We start from the raw sequence: 18,179 nt of genomic DNA on the forward strand, positions 1-18,179 counted from the left end.
TAAACAGGTAAAATGAATAATAAATGTGCAAAGTAAAAATAGTGCAAATACTGCTGTGCAAAGTGGAGTCTGGCAGTGAGGGCCCGAATGCTTCTGTACCTTTGTCCCGGATGGTAGGAGGGTGAAGAGTGCATGTGAGGGGTATGTAGAGTTCTCCACAATGCTGGTGGCTTTCCTGATGCAGCGTGTGTGGAAAATGTCTGTAATGGAGGGAAGAGAGACACTCTCTCTGATCTTCTCAGCTGTCCTCACTATCCACTGTGGGGTCTTGCGGTTCGATGCGGTGAAGTTTCCAAACCAGACAGTGTTGCAGATGGTAAGAATGCTCTCAATGGTCCCTCTTATCATTAAATGAGTCGAATGAGTCACAATGTAACAATGCCTGTCCTTACGTTCATATCAACTAATGTCAATGATCACTCATCACTGCTAAGAAGTTTAAGGTTATGGACTGCCACCTGGGAACAACACTGGAACTTCATGGCGAGTATGATTGGGAAACTCAAACGAAGCGAGTACGCAAAAGTCTACAGCTTACTGCTATTTGACCCACTGCAGCATAGCAGAGGAAAGAACTATCTAAAAGTGTAAAACACACATAATATTAGTTTGATTTGAGAAAAACTCCAGAGATCTGCTAGAAGAACAAGAGGTTTGTCTCACCCAACAACAGTCTAAAGATGGAAAACAATATTGTACTGATAAGATAATAGAGTATCTTTCTCTACACATTAAACATCATTGTTTCAAGAAACATTGTTTCAAGAATAATTCTGCAATAAACGGTAGACGTCACACTTGCTGAGAGGACGAGGAATTTAGAGATGGGATGGAGCGGGTTCATTCATCGCCTTGGAAGCAGCTTAATGTGTGGAACTGAAGATAATGTTTCGTTTTCACTGTTTTTTTTATTAGTGCCTGAACCGTTTGCACAGCGCTTCGGGATAATGCAGTCGGACGTCTGTAGGCGGCGCTGTTCGGGGTCTCGTTTCATCGGCCCCTACATCAGCGGCAGAAGAAGAAGATGCGCGTCCGCCTAGCAACCGTCATGGCGACGGAGAAGCTCGTCCCGCAACGTTTACAGAAAGACGCCGGCTGTGACACTGACTGACCGACTGACGCGTCTGTTTCCGTTCCAGCCCGCCAGCGATATGGTTCACGAACGGACGCGGTAGAGTTGCGAGTATGGGATTTACGAAGAACGTCCTCATGGATCCGAGAAAAGGTGCGAGGCTAGCTGCTAATGTAAGCTTACGGTTGTAATTACACGCCTTAGCATTTCTGTGACAAGTGGTTAATTTAATACTGTTCAATGTATATGTAACCGTAGCTCGTCTATGAATGAATCAAGAGCATTTCCGAGTGTTTAACGTCAAACACCCAGGCGTGTAGCCTGCAGATGCTAGCTGGGCTAGCCACGTTGTTAGCTGCCCCAGGTCGTGCCAAACGACATGAATCTACACGGCGCGTCTGTTCCCTTTGCAGCGTGCTGCTCCGGATCTCCCAGCAAGCTGTCAAATCAGTACATGGTTCAAGACCACATGCTGTCGCATTACAGGAAGCTGTACTCGGCCAAAGGTGAACGTCTCTGCCGCGTCTGCATGTCTGTCGTTCAACAGAAGGAAACCTTCACTAAGTTTCTGCTTTCCTCCTCAGCTGTTGTGGACTCATCCACACCGAAAAGCCTGCTGTGCAGCGTCAAGTGTGAGGATGCTTTTGTTCCTCGGATGTTTGATCAGCAAGATGCGGTTATTTTTCTATACTGGATGTGAAAGTCCATGTCCTGTTGCTAAAGCAGAATAATAAGCTGCTGATGTTCTGTTGACCTCAGACAATGACCAGAAGCGCCGAGAACAGTTGAAAAAACGCCCGCCGTCCGCAGGATCGCTGTCACAGAGCAGCACACCAGGGAACAACAGGACCTCGTGTTCATCTAAATATGTAAGCCAAATAAAATTGAATGCAATGAAGTCATGTTTTGATTGTATATACATTAAACGGGAAATAAAGACTTTCCCCTAGATGCACTTGTTAAAATAGTAAGTATAATTGAGTTAATTGCTCCGGTTTTTGATTTTCAAATTTTCTTGATTCACAGAGCAGAGTTTCTTTAAAAGGGGAGCATGGTGTACACCATTGCACAGGAGGTTCCGTGAAATCCACGTCTAGATTCAACACAACTTTTCGCCCTGATCAGATCGTATATTCCACACGAATGCTGGGAAAGCCTGAAAGCCGACAAAACCATTATCACTCCCTGTCTGAATTTTGCTACAGGAGCCCACACCCTCACAGGCAACATTCTGCCCGCTCCTTTACTTCTACTGCGACAAAGAATGGAAGCAAAGCCTTTCAGGATCCTGTCCAGAAGACCTATAGTGGCGACCTCATGCTCAAACACACAAATCACTTCACGCAAGAAAAGCCTTTCACTCCCCGGACACTGAAATCTGACAGCAAGTCTTGTCTGTCTCGGTATCGCTACTATACACCCCCAAGGAGGAAACAGACTGATGAGCATTCAGTTCAGAGGCAAGAGGAGGAGTCACATGAAAGGTAAAAATTCATTTGTTGGGTGAAGGGCTTTATTTTGCACCTGAAGCATGCTTAGTATTTGTGCACTGGTAATTTGGATAATGCCCAGAAATTTACTGTCCTCGAAAGTATTCAGGTCAAGGCTGGTTCATCGGTGGAATGGGAATTGCCACAGGCAAGTTTATACAGCATTTCCAAATATCAGACTTTTTTTCAAGTTCGTACGGCTTGACACATTCACTCTTTCGTTCTAGACACGGGACCTGGAGCTTGAATGGTCTGATGATGAGATCAGTGCATATAGGCCGCACAGCAAAATCAATCAAATGGAAGGGATGGGTCTCCGCTCCTCATCCAGGTATTTAATTTTTGGTGATTTTCGACGTTTAAATACACTAGAAGCCCCACTGGGTAAAGTGGGTGAACTGGGGAAGTTGTGTGTCTCAATGTCATGTCATTCTTTCCCAGGGTTTCTCCAGAGGGAATGAAGTCTCCCATCATGAGCAAAGTGAATGCAGAGTAAGATTTTTTTTTCTGGTGCCTCAAACATCAAGTTAATGTGAATTATACTAAAATCTGTAAATGCATTCTTTCCTAGGGAGGAAGAATTGATGTATTTGGAGTTCATTTCAGATGTGACAAATGAAATCCTGTCAAGTGGGATATATTCTGACAGGTTTGTGCTTATTAAGTATGCATATCAGAAGATTTTGTAAGTAAATAAGAAATTCACTGTGAGAAATTTTGGATCTGATGGTCTCTGCTTGTTACAGGGTGCTGAAGAGGGTATTCAAGCGCCATATCGAAATGAATAAGCATCTACTTGAAGAAGTAAATATGGCAGAGCTACTAAAAACGACCTGTTGCCTATCTGGCCACAATACTGAACAAGGTTAGTACAGGACTGGACTTTATTAAACATTCTTAATTTTTTTTTTAAGGAGAAAATGCGACACCTTCTGGATGTTTTGCACAACGACTTGCAAAGTCCTTCACTGGCGTCCTCTTTCAATGAACACTCTGTGAAAAATGAAAGTGAGAAGAACAGATCTATTGATGATGTTGTGAAGTTTACCCAGGAGGAGGCGTGTTTGGCTGAAGGGCTGAAGAGCCCCACCCTCTCCAAAACAGACTTTGTGATGCTGGACGAAATGATCCCTAGGTTGTTTTCTACACCAGTGCAGTGTAGCATTTCCAAAACCGGTGGCTTGCATTACACAGAAGGAGCGACAGAGGTTGTCCCCAATGAGCAGCAAACCAGAGACATTGCAGCATCTACTACAAAACACGACAGCCATCTTATTAACAAGGAGGACGTGCTTCAAAACTCCGGGGACAATTGTGATTTGTCAAGAGAGCTAGAGGAGCTGGGAGACGATATGGCTTCCTTATGTGTGTCTCCGTTAATCCCAAACCCACAAGTTAATCAAGATGCAATTAAAGCTACAGTGCATAGTGTTGATGATTTTTAATGGAGATGTGTTGTAGGTTTTCTTTGTTTAAAGCTTACCCTGAATTTGGCTTTTCACTCAAACTGTACTCTTGGGATGTTAATTGCAAAATAGTCTGAATTTGAAGTCCAAAGTTGTTTACTACAGAGAAGGCATATTTTGGGAGTTTACAGACCTGTGACTGACACCTTAAACTGTAAAATGTCATATTTAATTTTCAATTTGTATTTATTACATATTCATTATATTTTTGCAGAGCATAATGTTGGAGAAATAAAAAAAAAATTGTGTAAAAATTCAATATCAGTTGTTGCCTTCATACCACACTAGTTACAAGTTATTGCATGCATGAAATTATACTTCTTGAGTATAAGTTCTGAAAGGGTGGTTATGAAAAGTGCTCAATATTGATTTATTATCTGTGGGCAGTGCTGCAACAACTTTTAACACATTTGTCCTTATATTGCAATAGCACGAAGTGGTAGACTAATTATTAGTCTAAAGCGGCTTGCCTACAAATAGTCGTTGCTTCATTTGCCGAACCCGTGTGGGTTTCGTTGCACGTCAGTTTTGCATGGTGCAAATCGTACGCTCAGCGAGCAGCTGTCCCATTCCTTGCATTTTCACTGCCAGGCATTCCAGCTGTCTGATGTCATGGGCCCTGAATCGGGCCCCGTATTAAGCCGCGTGCCAGAAATCAGTGCGCACAGCAAAATCACCATAAACCCCGCCGGGCACAAAAGGGCACCATTGTTAAAAAAAAACAAAAAACTATATAACATAAAAAATCGCTCTGACGCGCGGCGCGTCGCAGCGGGCGCGGAAACGTTCCGCGGGCGACTCGCGGCGCAGGTCCGCGGAGGAATATCCGCGCCGGATTTTGTCGGTGGTGCGGCAGGAAGGGACGTCGAGTCGGGACGCGAGCGACTCGGCGTGCGCTCATTAGCTGCTCCGGCGGTCCGAAAGCGAAGTTCGCGGCGTGAAAACGTTGCTTTATTCCGCCCGAGCGGGTCGCGTCCGCCCTTTTCCCCCCCGACACTGTGACACCGCTGCGCCCTTCGCTCGACACTGTCAACAGGTGACCGTTTAAACTTCGTGGTATCTTTGGCTACTTTTTTTTTTTATATATATCTGTAAGGATCTGTTTAGCTGGGGTAAGCTAATTAGGGTAGCCCACGGCTAACGGCGTTTCGCGTTGTTTACTAATTGAGGATGAAAGGATTGCGGAGTCACCTTTTATCCTGGATCCAGGGAAAACTTGGACCAACTCCTGTAGCATTTACCGAGCAACGCTTGTCTTGACCATTTTTGACGTAATGCGCCAAGTAGACACAGAAAGCTGCAGGGACGTGGAAATAGTTTGGAAATGTGCGGGGTTTTAATGGGAAGGATGCAGACATGCACGTTTTTTTTTCCTGCTAAGTAGGCACAGAATCGTCAGGGGGGGAAAAAAGCGTAAAATGATTACTTTAGTTTTACTTATTTTTTTTCTCCCCCTTCACAATTTTCTTCATCGCTGTAGCTCATAAACAAAAACCACCAAAGAGTTTGTGTCCAACCAAGATTCGCTGTCTTCGGTAGATCTGGGAAAAGATACCACGGTGTTGTTTTGGGGGATCGTTCGGGCAGAAGGCTCGCCAGCCGAGGACACTTGTTGCTCCGGCAGCTGCCGATGTCACACAGCCGGACAGCCCTCGTCCAATCGCTACATTTTTATACGCAAAGTACGTTTGTTTTTATTTTTATTTTTTATTCCAATATATTTCTGGATTACATTTTTTTTAATTGTTTGCGACGACTGAGTCACCAAATCGAGTCATTTGTTTTAATTAGCCAACGTGACGTTGCTATACCCAGTGCTGTGCGGCCATTGACAGTAGTGAATATGTGGTATTAAATTGAACGTAATTCAAATGCATGTGGTAACAATTCCCTAAAGGCATGCGCGTTTTATTTTCAATTGTAGTGTAATTGACAAGCCGTTTTGCTATTTAACGAATTGTTAATTTGTTTAATTGATGCATATTACATTGTAATAATGTTTTTTTGTTTTTTTTTTCATGAATTAGCCACCCCTGCTAACCATGTCTTTCACTCCGTTGCACCAAGAGGAAAGTCACTTTCTTCTCTTTTAATTTCATTTTATTACCATTCTCTTCTCTCTGTTCTTCTGCACAGGGGCCACATGCATGAGTTATGTGCTCCGCTCAGCCTTTCATCTTCAGATGGGCTAGATGGGCAACGTCGGCCAAACCGTTCAATTAACCTGTTTGATCCCTAAGAGGCGACAGCGCATCCACGGACTGAAATATGCCCTTGCCGTTTGGGTTTAAACTAAAAAGAACAAGACGGTACACTGTGTCCAGCAAAAGCTGTTTGGTCACACGCATTCAGCTGTTAAATGGCGAGTTTGTGGAATTCACACTTTCTGTGGAAAGCACCGGTCAGGAATGTCTGGAGGCAGTTGCGCAGAGACTCGAGTTACGAGAGGTATGTATTGTGTTCAGACGATTGTCTTGAAGCTGGTTTCAGTGTTTGCGCAGTTTTTTATATCTTTTTTCTTGTGATAGGTCAGTACGCTTGGGCCGTGTAATATTGAGGTATTTGGTACGCCTGACTGGTGTGACTGCTGAGTCACATGTTCTTTAGGGCCATGTTTATTTGTAAGGGTGGAATGTTCTCTTTCATAATGGGCTGGGTGGTAGTATTGAGTTAGCAACATTTTCAACATTGTGGTTATTCATGAGGGCTGAACTCAAGCGAGCTTTGCAGCCGATGTCTGAAAGCCTATTGCATTTGGAATCAAACAAGGTTTAAAGTTTTACACTAAATCTGCAATTCTTCATTCTAGTTTAGCTGACGTAAATATTCTGACATGTAAACAAGCGTTCCACTGTCTTTCCTTTTTGTAGATAACATACTTCAGTCTCTGGTACCTCAACAAGCAAAACCAGCAGAGATGGGTTGATTTAGAGAAGCCTTTGAAAAAACAGCTGGACAAGTATGGGCTGGAACCCACTGTTTTTTTCGGGGTGGTGTTCTATGTTCCCTGTGTTTCTCAACTACAGCAGGAGATTACACGGTGAGCTAAAATTATTATTATTATTTTTTAAAAGCCATGATTTTGCTTACAACTTGCATTTTATCTTTGTATTTATGCAGATACCAGTATTACCTTCAGTTAAAGAAAGATATTCTGGAAGGCAGAATTCCTTGCTCAATTGAACAGGCCATCCGAATGGCTGGTTTGGCTGTGCAAGGTACCGTGAACCATTTATGCTGAAATTCTGTTTGATTAAAACTACCGTCATTTGTTGTTAAGTAGTTGTTAATTAGCTTAGTCTTGTGGGCTCTAAGCTTCAGTTTGCAGGTGGAGTATGTACGCATGTATGCTGTTTCATTATATGACCCCTGACATGAGAATTGTTTTGCTGTTATAATGGTGGTCCCCTAATACTGTAAGGGACAGTTCCAAAAATCAGCCTTGGTTCACTGGTTCATGACTGAACTACATTTTGCATACAATCACAGAGCAACTACAATGCTTCACACTTTTGGAAGCCATGAATGTCGGTGAAGTTACTTTTTTAGGGGAGGGGTGGGAAATTCTTTGGCCGGAAAAAGCATGAGAAAGCGGAGGTAACTTTTCCCCTTATGACGACGTAAGGGGACATATTTCAGAGCCAACTGTCTGAGCTGCCTCGAAGCAGAATGGCCAAAGCACTTTTTACGCCTATCACCATTTTGCAGGACCATTGACCGGCTAGGGGAACTCATATATTAATGTTAAATAATCCCACAAAGTAAAATTATAATACTTTTCAGTTTTCCTGCTGAAGGAATACATTTGTTCAAGATGTTCGTGTACAAACTTCGACAATTGTGCATTCTGTATACATGGGTGTGCAGACATCTCTTGGGTCAACTAACATTAGCATTTCTTGGAAGTGTACCAATGGGGAAATTAGGGAACATAATGGTCAAAACAAAAAAAGTGACTTTATTATTTTGCATAATTATTAGTAATTTGACTGAATTCATTTTGTGCAGGCATTGCAGGTAGTGGCAGTGTAACCAGCTTTTTTTGTTTTTTACGTGGATCACTTTTAAAAACACACTGGTAAACAAGCCTTTTAAACTGGAAATATTTTTTTCAGAGCTCCGCTGTACTGTTTCATAAGACATCCTAGATCTGAGTTAATGAAATATTCTTATTACATTGACAGCAATGCTTAGTTGAATGTGCTGATGGCAAAATCATCAATGGAAATCAAATGTATCAGCCCACGCAGGTCTGGATTTGGAGTAAAAACACACTACAGTGACAGTGAAGTGATTGTCATTGTGATGCACAGCACACGGTGACACAACGAAATGTGTCCTCTACTTTTAACTCATCACCCTTAGTGAGCAGTGGGCAGCCTTTGCTCAGTGGCACCTTGGCGGTTCAGAATTCGAACAGACCTTCTGATTACAGGGCCGCTTCATTAACCTCTAGGCCACCACTGCCCCCCCAAAAATGAGGAGCGCTTCATGGAGTTACATTATGTTGTTTAAGTGTTTGTGTTATTTTTTTGGAGCAGTGTATTTATTGCAGAGCAAGTCTCTGACCTAGCGTTAACATGGTGCAGAAGCTATGAACTCTCAAGATGTCCAAAACTCTTGCCAGTTAGTGTTTTGCATGCCCTCAAAGAACAGAATGTATATATTTACAGCACGGAGTGTCCTCAATTCAGAGGGATGATGATGCTTTTGATGTTGATTTAAATCAGATAAAAGTTCCAGTCTATTTTGGTAGTAGCATATCTGTTTAGAGAAGCACTAAGCTCTGCCAATGCCGGTGATGCCTAACATACTGTGAATTGCTAGCTGGCGGGTTGAGATTAGTCTTCGTGTTGTACCACATTTCAAGAGTCAACTAACCCATCTTAACAAACATGCATTCATTGAACATGAGCCATTTCATGCTTAAGTATATGCAGATATGAATTACCACTTGTTTATATTTCTGTAGCTGACTTTGGTGACTTCAACCGTTATGAATCGCAGGAGTTTCTTCAGAAGTTTGTGCTGTTCCCTATTGTAAGTAGATTTCATTGCTTTGGTCAGTTCTCTTTCATCCTGCTGAAACTGGTAATTGTGTAAATATTATTTTCTCATAAGGGCTGGATACAAGATGAAAGGGTTCTTGAGGAAGCAACACAGGAAGTCTGTCGGCTCTATCAGACTTATCGGTAAGTGTGTTCTTCTGTAACTTAACAAAAGTAACTTAACCTTTTAAGAAGTGACTGGATTTGCACATCTTCAGAACAGAGGTGGTGCTTTACCATCAAAACTTCCAAAGACACAAAGTCGGATGCTGAAAACCATCTCACTATTACCAACAGTACTCACACCTTCCGACAGATTTGTTTTTCTATTTCCAGAGGCTTACCGGCAGCTGAGGCAGAGATGCTGTACATGCAGGAGGTGGAGAAGATTGAGGGCTACGGGCAAGAATCGTACCATGCCAAGGTTTAAATAGCTGCGGTGGAATTGGTCTAATTATTCAATTCCAAATGATCATACCTGTGTTATAATCAAAATGTTTTTTCTTCCATCATCAGTGATGACTTTGCTTGCCATTTCTTCCCTCTTTCCATGTGTATAGGATAGTCAGGGCACAGATATTCTCATTGTGTCCTGTCTTGATGGGATCATTGTAAAACATAAAAATGGCAAGCCACCTGTTTTATTTAAGTAAGTGGTTGTATTTCTCTGTGTACATTAATCTTTTCGTGCAATGCTTGTAGATTTAGAATAGAGTATTTTAGCATGGGAGATTGTTGCAACATTGCCCAACACAGTTGCTTTCACCAATGGCAAAATGAAATAAATTTCATTTTTCATATCAGATGAGTGAAAGTTGGAAGGCAAAGGGCTTGTTTTAGTTCCACATTTGAGGAACACCTGTTATGTTGGTGACTTAACCTTAAACCTTAACCTTTTTTTCTTTTTCTTCTCTGTAGTTGGAACGATATTAACAACATGACTCACAACAAATCCTTCTTTGCACTGGAGCTGGCCAACAAAGAGGACACAATTCAATTCCAGACTGTACGTTCATGAGGCTACTTTGATTATCTTCATTATCTGGCATGTCAAATGCTTTTCTTTACCTAAGATAGATTATAGATTGAATTATCCCCCCACTAAATCCTATTTGCGACGTGCGTGTGTATGTGCACGTGCCTTCCATTTCCATTTACAGCATTTATCAGAGCGACTTACAATCAGTAGTTACAGGGATAGTCACCCCGGAGCAATTTAGGATTAAGTGTCTTGCATAGGGATACAATGATAGAAAGTTGGATTTGAACCTGGGTCTTCTGGTTCATAGGCGAGTGTGTTACCCACTAGGCCACTACCACCCACGTGTAAATGTGTGCACATATGGTGACACTGATTGTGGGTGACATGGGCATTGTTTATTGCTTTTCAAAGGGGTTAATAAAATTCTACCGTTCTTTTTACACAGGAGGACATGGAGACATCCAAATATGTTTGCAGGATGTGCTTGGCACGGCACAAATTTTACAGAATAAACAAGAGCAGTCTGTAAGTATAACCCACTGGTATCATTTGCTCTTTTTTTGTGTTTTAGTGTGTGTGTGTGTGGTGTGTATTCTCTTCTTGCCTTACTCCTGTCACTTTCCTGTCTCCAGAGAGGAGTCTGAATCCCTGCCTTCTGAGGGCTGGCAGAAATCCATTCTCACTCTTTCCTTTCCTCGCTTTCCAATGCTCTCTCTTCCCTCTCTGCCTTCTAATAAGGGGTGAGCATGACCGTTTCAGCAGTCACCTATGCTTAGCACCTCTCAGTCTGTCTCTGGTACAGCTGCCAAAAAGGGGGATCTGCATGGTTTTATTACCTCAGGTCTCGGAGTTGAATATTTTAGCTACCACGGTTTTGTCTATGATGTGCAAAACTGATTTGAATACCATAAGGTATTATTCTTTATAGTTGTCTAATTAGCCATTATGAAGACTAGTTCATTTTCTTCTCTAATGCATTGTTTGAAAACCAGGCATGAGTCTTCTGTCTGTTATCTCTTCATGCTCAGATATTGTCCTAAAAAAAGTTTTAATGCATTTAAAATTTTTTGTTCTATTGTTGCAGCCAAACTCAGCCTGCGGCTGTTAATCCAGTGAGGCGGAGATCCTCCACAAGAATGCCACTGGTAAACACGCTCACAAGCATGCTCTTGGAAATGCATTTGTGTAACATAGCAGAGAACAAGTGGTCTTTCCATATAAACAGGCTGTTTTTAAACAGGCTGATTTACATTCATTTTCATGCATCACATGTGCAGACGCTGAACAATGGAGTTGCTGTACTTGACTTTGTCTGCATTTTTTTTTCTTCTCCCCAGTCCAAGCCGCAGCCATACATGATTGCGCCTGCTCAGTTGCATTACAATGGCCATTATACTTCTCAAGGTAAATGAAAAGGATTGTCATATGTTCCTGAATATGCATACAAAAACACAAACTCTACTCTAAGGCTGTACAGAGTAGGCAATTTATAATTGCAATGTGAAACATTGTTCTTATATTATGATTACTAATCACATGTCCAATTTGAATAGCTTGATAAATGTTTATTTATTCTAAATATTAGTTTTCCCAGATCAGGTTTTTCAGTTAAATTCAATATCTTACCACAGAGACGTGAAAGAAAGATGTTCGCTTAATTTCTCTTAAATTCATGTTATTATATACTATTCATATAATTTGTGATATATCTGAATTTTATACTATGTCATGTTCTTCCTCCACAGACAGTCTTTATATAAACAATCAGAATGGCTATTACTACCACTCACAGACCAGTTTAGACCGCTCACCCCACGAGTTCAACGGCCGCATCCGAAATGGTAGTGTGTACAGCGCTCACAGCACCAGCTCCCTCAACAATCCTCAGCATTACTTGCAGCACTCGCCCATGTCTTCCAATCCCAGCATCACAGGCAGTGATGTCATGCGACCTGACTATATGCCCACCCAACGCCACAGTGCCCTCATCCCTCCCTCCTATCGCGCCACACCCGACTATGAGACTGTGATGCGTCAGAAGAGCCGGGGAGGCCTCATGCCCGCAGCTGAGAGGCAGAGTCACTCCATGAGGAACCTCAACATCGGCAACTCCTACGCCTACAGCCGACCCGATCCGCTGGTGTACAGCCAGCCCGAGATCCGTGAGCACAGTGCCAGCCACTATCCTTTCCACCTTAACTACAGCTTCCACAGCCCATCGCCGTACCCCTACCCCACTGAGCGTCGGCCCGTGGTGGGCGCTGTCAGCGTCCCCGAACTGACCAACGTTCAGCTTCAGCATGCTCAGGAGTACCACGCCCCCAACATCATGAGGACACAGGTGTACCGCCCTCCTCCACCATACCACTACGCACACCCCCGGCCGGCCAACAGCACCCCTGACCTGTCACGGCATCTGTATGTCAGCAGCAGTAACCCTGACCTGATCACAAGGCGTGTGCACCACTCTGTTCAGACCTTCCAGGAGGACAGCTTGCCAGTGGCCCACTCACTGCAGGAGGTGAGTGAGCCGCTGGTCACCACGCGTTACTCCCGCATGCAGAAACGCAACTCCATCGAAATCGCTGGCTTGGCCTACGGACTAGAGGGCATGAGAATGAAGGAGAGGACCGTGTCTGCCTCTGGCCCTGACAACGCTCCCCTAGCTGCCACACCCGTCCTGAGAACCAATCCACCAAAGCCACCAGACCTCAACATCTTTCTGGAGAGGATCAAGGCAGGGAGCTTGGAGGGCAAAGTTGACGTGCGCTATGGACACAAAAAGTCCTTGTCTGATGCCACCATGCTAGTACATAGCAGCGGGGAGGAGGAGGATTTTGAGGACGACGGCAGTCGGCACACGCCACAATCCCAGGATGCAGTTGTGACCCTGCCTCAGCCCTCCATGGAACCTCCACCAGCGTACCCTTTCCCTCCCACCATTGACCAGGTTCTTCCTAGCCAGATACCTTATCAGCCCCATCCTCCAATCAGAGAGGCAGAGGCGGAGCCGCTCTTTCTGTCCATTGATCGACTAACCAATCGGGAGGTCAGCACAATTGTGCCCTCCATCTCAGAGAGTGACCTCACCGGCCACGGGCGAGTGAAGGCAAAGAGAGACGTCACCAAAAAGCGACCCGTCTCGGATGTACCCATGGGGCGGAAGCACATAGAGGGCCTGCCACCTGTGGTGAGTCGAGTCACATTCCGTTCACAAGGTCTCGTCATTTTCAGTCTCTGGGTTTACGCAACGCTGATCTTCCTCTCGCCCTGTAGCATTTTCAAAGCGTTTCTGAGCATTTATAAAGATTTTTCTTCCTTTCTTAATTTGATTTCGGGAAATCACTGAAGACAAACAGTGGGTACAGACTATTTTCAGAAAGGTCTCATGTACAGTCTTGGCCAGAGTGTGAGAGTGGGGTCCTGAATACATAGGTAGATTTAGATGTTCAGTTCAAAATAGCAGAAGGAGCAGTGTGCAAAGTTTCGTTGTGCTTTGAGAATATTCTGGATGTCTTGGGCATTTTTGTGTAACTTTCTATAAAAAAATGCACTGTTTTGGGCTGTGTTTGTTGTTAGCAAGATGCTTTTAGCATGTGCATTTTTTCATTTTGTTTTAATATTGACGCTAAAATGTGGGAGCATCTTTAGCAACTTTCAGGCTCAATGTGTGCTTCAAAGTAGGTACGAGTTTGAAGTCTGCCATAAAAGTTGTTTTCCAGTTATAGTTATAGAAGTTCCATGTTATGTTGGTGTAGGAAATAGCCCAGAAAATATCCAGAGCATCAGCTTGGTCCAGCTCTGCGTCGTCACAGTTATCAGTGACTTAATTATTCATTCATTTGGGTTGAAGGTTATTTGAATGCATCATGTGGGTATGCCTGTGTGAGCAGGACCAACCGGTTGTGGAATGTGTCTGAGCCGGACTGGTCACATTGCCAAAAATCATGCCAGAGATTCATAGTGGCACAGAGAGCACACGCGCAAAGACATGCATGCACAACTTCTCCACGCACCGCCGGCTTCTGACCGTCTCTTTGCTCTCCTCCCCCAAACAGGGCATGAAGAAGGGAGTCAGATCAGAGATTAAAAAAGTGGGGCCACTCAAACAGGCTGCGAATGGCCTCGTACACACCCGCTTGCCCCAGCCTGGCGATGGCAAGGATGAGCCTGAGAAGGCATCAAACGATGAGCGGGTAAGTGCCGCCTCTTCATGGTAACACAATTTATTGAATGCTTGACATATGTTTGTGAAAAACTTTTGCTACTCTTTCAGTAGAATTTTTTCATGTGGCATATTGAAAAGTTTTCATAATCATGTTTTATTTTTAATACAAGTTATTGAGACATTGTGACAGTTGTGCTATATACTATGTGCATTTAAGCGTTAAGTCTTCACTTGAAGTCAGTGGTTTTAGTCAGGGATCTGATTATCCGAACGGCGCTGTTCGCAGTGTAAAATCCTGGAGCAGCGGCTAGAAGAGGGCCTGGTGTTTACGGAGTATGAAGATGTGCCAAAGAGACGCCAAGGGGCTGAGTGCACCACCGCTCAGCTGCCTGAGAACAGCGAGAGGAACCGCTTCCAGGATGTCCTGCCCTATGACGACACGCGCGTGGAGCTGGTGCCAACTAAGGAGAACAACACTGGTTACATCAACGCCTCCCACATCAGGGTGAGGGGTCACAGATATTATTTAGGCAACGTAGACTGCTTAGGAAGCTATACTTAGTATAGACAGTATAGCTTTGTGCTATTTTGGGTCGCAATAGCAATTTATCATGTACTGAACGCGGTCGGTAAGCTGGTGTCACTCTGGTGAGGATTTTGTTGAATGCTTGGTATGTAGTTAGAGCGGTGACTTTTTTTTTTTTTTTTTTTTGCAAGTTAACTGTAATATGCAAATGTAAACAGTGTATTTATTAATGGGTTGTGATTCCTACATGTTGAGCTAAATGAGGAAATGCTTCAGACCACAACGTTTACTGTAATTCTTACCGTGCTGTATTACGTCAGTGATTGAAAACCGTAGGTGAGGATAATGATACATACGCACTTGACTGCCAGCGTATTTTTATTTTTTTTATCTCTTGTTATTCAGGTAATGGTTGGAGGTGATGAGTGGAGCTATGTTGCATGCCAGGGTCCATTGCCCAACACCTGCCAGGACTTCTGGCAGATGGTTTGGGAGCAGGGCGTGGCCATAATTGCTATGGTTACTGCAGAGGAGGTGTGTATTTTAGCAGCATCTCAGCACCCTCAAGTGCTGAGCAGGAACATGTTATGATCATAAATATTTCCCTTGTAATGACTTCATATTTTGGCAGAGTCGATTAAATGTTTACCTGGCCTGACACTCTGCTATCTGACACATAGGAAGGGGGACGTGAGAAGAGCTTCCGCTACTGGCCCCGCCTGGGCTCCCGGCACAACACTGTCACATACGGCCGATTTAAAATCACCACCCGCTTCCGCACCGACTCTGGCTGCTACGCCACCACGGGCCTGAAAATCAAGCATCTCCTGACCGGCCAGGAGCGGACCGTCTGGCACCTGCAGTACACCGACTGGCCAGACCATGGCTGTCCTGAAGACTTCAAGGGCTTTCTGTGTGAGTAGAGCCCAGACCAACACCCACATGGCTTCCTGTGTGTGAACTCCAACACAATTCCAACATATGTGGCATACTTCCACGGTGATTCAGTGAAAAGTAAACACATGACTGTACTCGTGTCTGCTGCCCTGTTGACTTTGTTGTTCTGAACTGTGTGCTACAGCCTACTTGGAGGAGATCCAGTCAGTGAGGCGCCACACCAACAGCACTAGTGACCCAAAAAACACTAACCTGCCAGTGCTGGTTCACTGCAGTGCGGGCGTGGGGCGCGCCGGCGTGGTCATTCTGTCTGAGATCATGATCGCCTGTCTGGAACATAACGAGGTACGTCACTGAAGGGTTCGCCATGGCGGTGCCATGCACTTTTCGATAAAGGCCTGAGGTTCTAATCAACATTGAGCCCAATCAGATTTCCCCAGGACGCAGCGTTTTTGGTGTGTGTAGCTTTAAATGCTAATGACGAGGAGAGCGGCCAATCAAATTTGAAGGGGCATTTGCGGAAATTATGTACCCACACAATTCACCAACAGCAATGTTTGCCGCAGACAGGAAGTCGTGTCTTAAGTTTTTCCAGAATTTTTTTTTTTTTAATTAAAATTCCGTTTGAGATGCCGCTCTCTGAACGGCAAAGCAGAATGGCCGAAGCACTCTCATAAAGCACACCAATCGCCATTTCTAGCCACTGCATGACCAAAGACAGGCTTGGGGAACTCAATGTTAAATGTTAAACAAACTCACAAAGTAAAATTTTCATTATAGGGGATCTTTAATCTGTCAGATTTCATTTGAGTGCAGTGGGCACGTTGAACCAGAACAATCAGATGTACATCTCATTTCACTTGTTATTAAAAATTCACACTGGCCTTGTCTTGATCAGCGCAATGAAAATGACAATCCAAAACCGTTCTAACATTACACATGACTATTGACCATTCCAGAAAGATCATGTGGAGCTGTATGCCTCAATCACTGTAGGTATTTATGATCCAATTGGATGAGTATCTGATATTATCTCTCTGTCCCCCTCTGTCCTTTAGATGCTGGATGTCCCGACTGTTCTTAAAATACTGCGAGAGCAGCGTATGATGATGGTGCAGACCGTGTCCCAGTACACATTCATCTACAAAGTGCTCATCCAGTTCCTCAGAAACTCCAGGCTCATTTAACGCTCCCATTAATCACCCCGCCGAAGGCTGCAGCCCCGTCCGGCCGCCACCAGGTCGGCAATGGTCTAAACCCCCTTCCACTGTCATCGCCCTCGCCTGGCTCATTCTGTCAGTATTAAAGGATGGAGCAGGGTACTCGCATGAAGGAAGCTACACCGACGTCTGTACTACAGTATTATAGAGATTTCAGCCTTTTTTGCGCTACATGATAATAGATTACAGATGGCAGCACTTTTATTTTGATGTGTATATAATTCAGTGCTGCTGACACTGCGGTTTTTAAGGCTCTTTGACTGCGACTGTTGCTTTTAACTTTTTATTTGCAAGAAGCATTTTAAGAAATATTATTTTGACAGCCTCCTAAATGAAGGATATGATTTGTATATATTTTATCTGGTAGTTCAGAATGACGTTGTTTTGTGTGTTTCACACTTGTTTTGTAGTGTGGGGTACTTTTCATACTCAAGTAACCAAAGAGGTCATATTAACAGGTGTAGGCCCCCCACCCCCAAAAAGAATCCGCATCAACCAAAGAATATTCTTTCTAGCAAATGTATTTAAAGTTGTTTTGAAATGCTGCAAATTATATTGTATTTTACAGATATTGTTATATTTGTATTTTAATTTCTGCAGATGTATGTGTCCAGTTACGTGTCATCGAGCTGTTCATTCTGTTGAACAAAAGAGCAAGAACAGATAAGGCAATGGTTTCCACAGTCTCTGCTGTGAGTAGCCGTAACCATACTGGTCGAAAAAGGAAAAAAGAAATGTTAGATTTAGGTTACTGATAAACACCAACAAAGAATATTGTGAATAATGTTGAAATGAATGCTGTAAAAATGATTAAGTGACATAAACAATTTTTAAAGTGTGAATGACAATCATTCAGAATGTGCATTCTGTGTTTTGTAATAATCCTTCAGAATTATGTCTCAAGCAAACACTGTTATTTGGAAAAACTAATTTGGACAAAGTAAGGTCATACAATTCTCCAGCACTTTGGGATTGAGACGCCCGTCTACACCAAGGTCTAATCTCACAGGTACTTTGGCCTGGGATTTACGACAAGCTATTCAACTGACCTGAGGATGACGATTGATCATGTGGTGATTTGGAAAGGAAGATCTACAATATTACAAAAGTCCGTTCAGCAATAGAAAACAACGCAGCCTCCTACTGTTCATAGTGCGAAGTCTTATTCCCTCTATTCTGTTGTACTTTCTCAGAACTGGAACATTTGTTTAATTAAGGAAACAAAACTGGATGCAGACAGATGAGACTTACTGAAGATTACTGAAGGATTTAGCTTCAATTCAATTACTCATGTCACACTAACCAAAGCT

The 18,179-nt window shown here is 43.5% G+C and overlaps 2 protein-coding genes across 6 annotated transcripts; both read left to right on the forward strand.

Moving 5' to 3' along the window:
* Positions 1-1,009: 1,009 nt before the first annotated feature.
* Positions 1,010-4,287, forward strand: spata7 (spermatogenesis associated 7). Of its 2 annotated transcripts, none has more exons than XM_028989474.1 (11): positions 1,010-1,245; positions 1,486-1,578; positions 1,657-1,704; positions 1,832-1,941; positions 2,099-2,556; positions 2,665-2,710; positions 2,790-2,893; positions 3,004-3,054; positions 3,134-3,211; positions 3,309-3,366; positions 3,477-4,287. In XM_028989474.1, exons 2-11 carry the CDS (start codon positions 1,527-1,529, stop codon positions 4,005-4,007), a joined length of 1,536 nt encoding a protein of 511 aa, XP_028845307.1. In that variant the 5' UTR covers positions 1,010-1,245; positions 1,486-1,526; the 3' UTR covers positions 4,008-4,287. The 2 variants fall into 2 exon arrangements, with proteins under 2 accessions (XP_028845307.1, XP_028845298.1); XM_028989465.1 differs by having other exon boundaries at positions 1,010-1,225.
* Positions 4,288-4,868: 581 nt separating this feature from the next.
* Positions 4,869-17,727, forward strand: ptpn21 (protein tyrosine phosphatase non-receptor type 21). 4 transcript variants are annotated; one of them, XM_028992840.1, is made up of 21 exons: positions 4,869-5,064; positions 5,509-5,710; positions 6,165-6,476; positions 6,899-7,068; positions 7,149-7,246; positions 9,001-9,068; positions 9,150-9,220; positions 9,413-9,500; positions 9,637-9,725; positions 9,995-10,082; positions 10,504-10,583; positions 10,691-10,798; positions 11,143-11,203; positions 11,396-11,462; positions 11,804-13,248; positions 14,117-14,254; positions 14,513-14,731; positions 15,158-15,286; positions 15,433-15,667; positions 15,834-15,994; positions 16,708-17,727. In XM_028992840.1, exons 3-21 carry the CDS (start codon positions 6,297-6,299, stop codon positions 16,834-16,836), a joined length of 3,624 nt encoding a protein of 1,207 aa, XP_028848673.1. In that variant the 5' UTR covers positions 4,869-5,064; positions 5,509-5,710; positions 6,165-6,296; the 3' UTR covers positions 16,837-17,727. The 4 variants fall into 4 exon arrangements, with proteins under 4 accessions (XP_028848673.1, XP_028848665.1, XP_028848692.1 ...); XM_028992832.1 differs by having other exon boundaries at positions 5,568-5,710; XM_028992859.1 differs by lacking the exon at positions 10,691-10,798 and having other exon boundaries at positions 5,568-5,710.
* Positions 17,728-18,179: the final 452 nt, after the last annotated feature.

The sequence above is a fragment of the Denticeps clupeoides genome, chromosome 1 (genome assembly GCF_900700375.1).
Source record: "Denticeps clupeoides chromosome 1, fDenClu1.1, whole genome shotgun sequence".
In the NCBI taxonomy this organism is placed as follows: domain Eukaryota; kingdom Metazoa; phylum Chordata; class Actinopteri; order Clupeiformes; family Denticipitidae; genus Denticeps; species Denticeps clupeoides.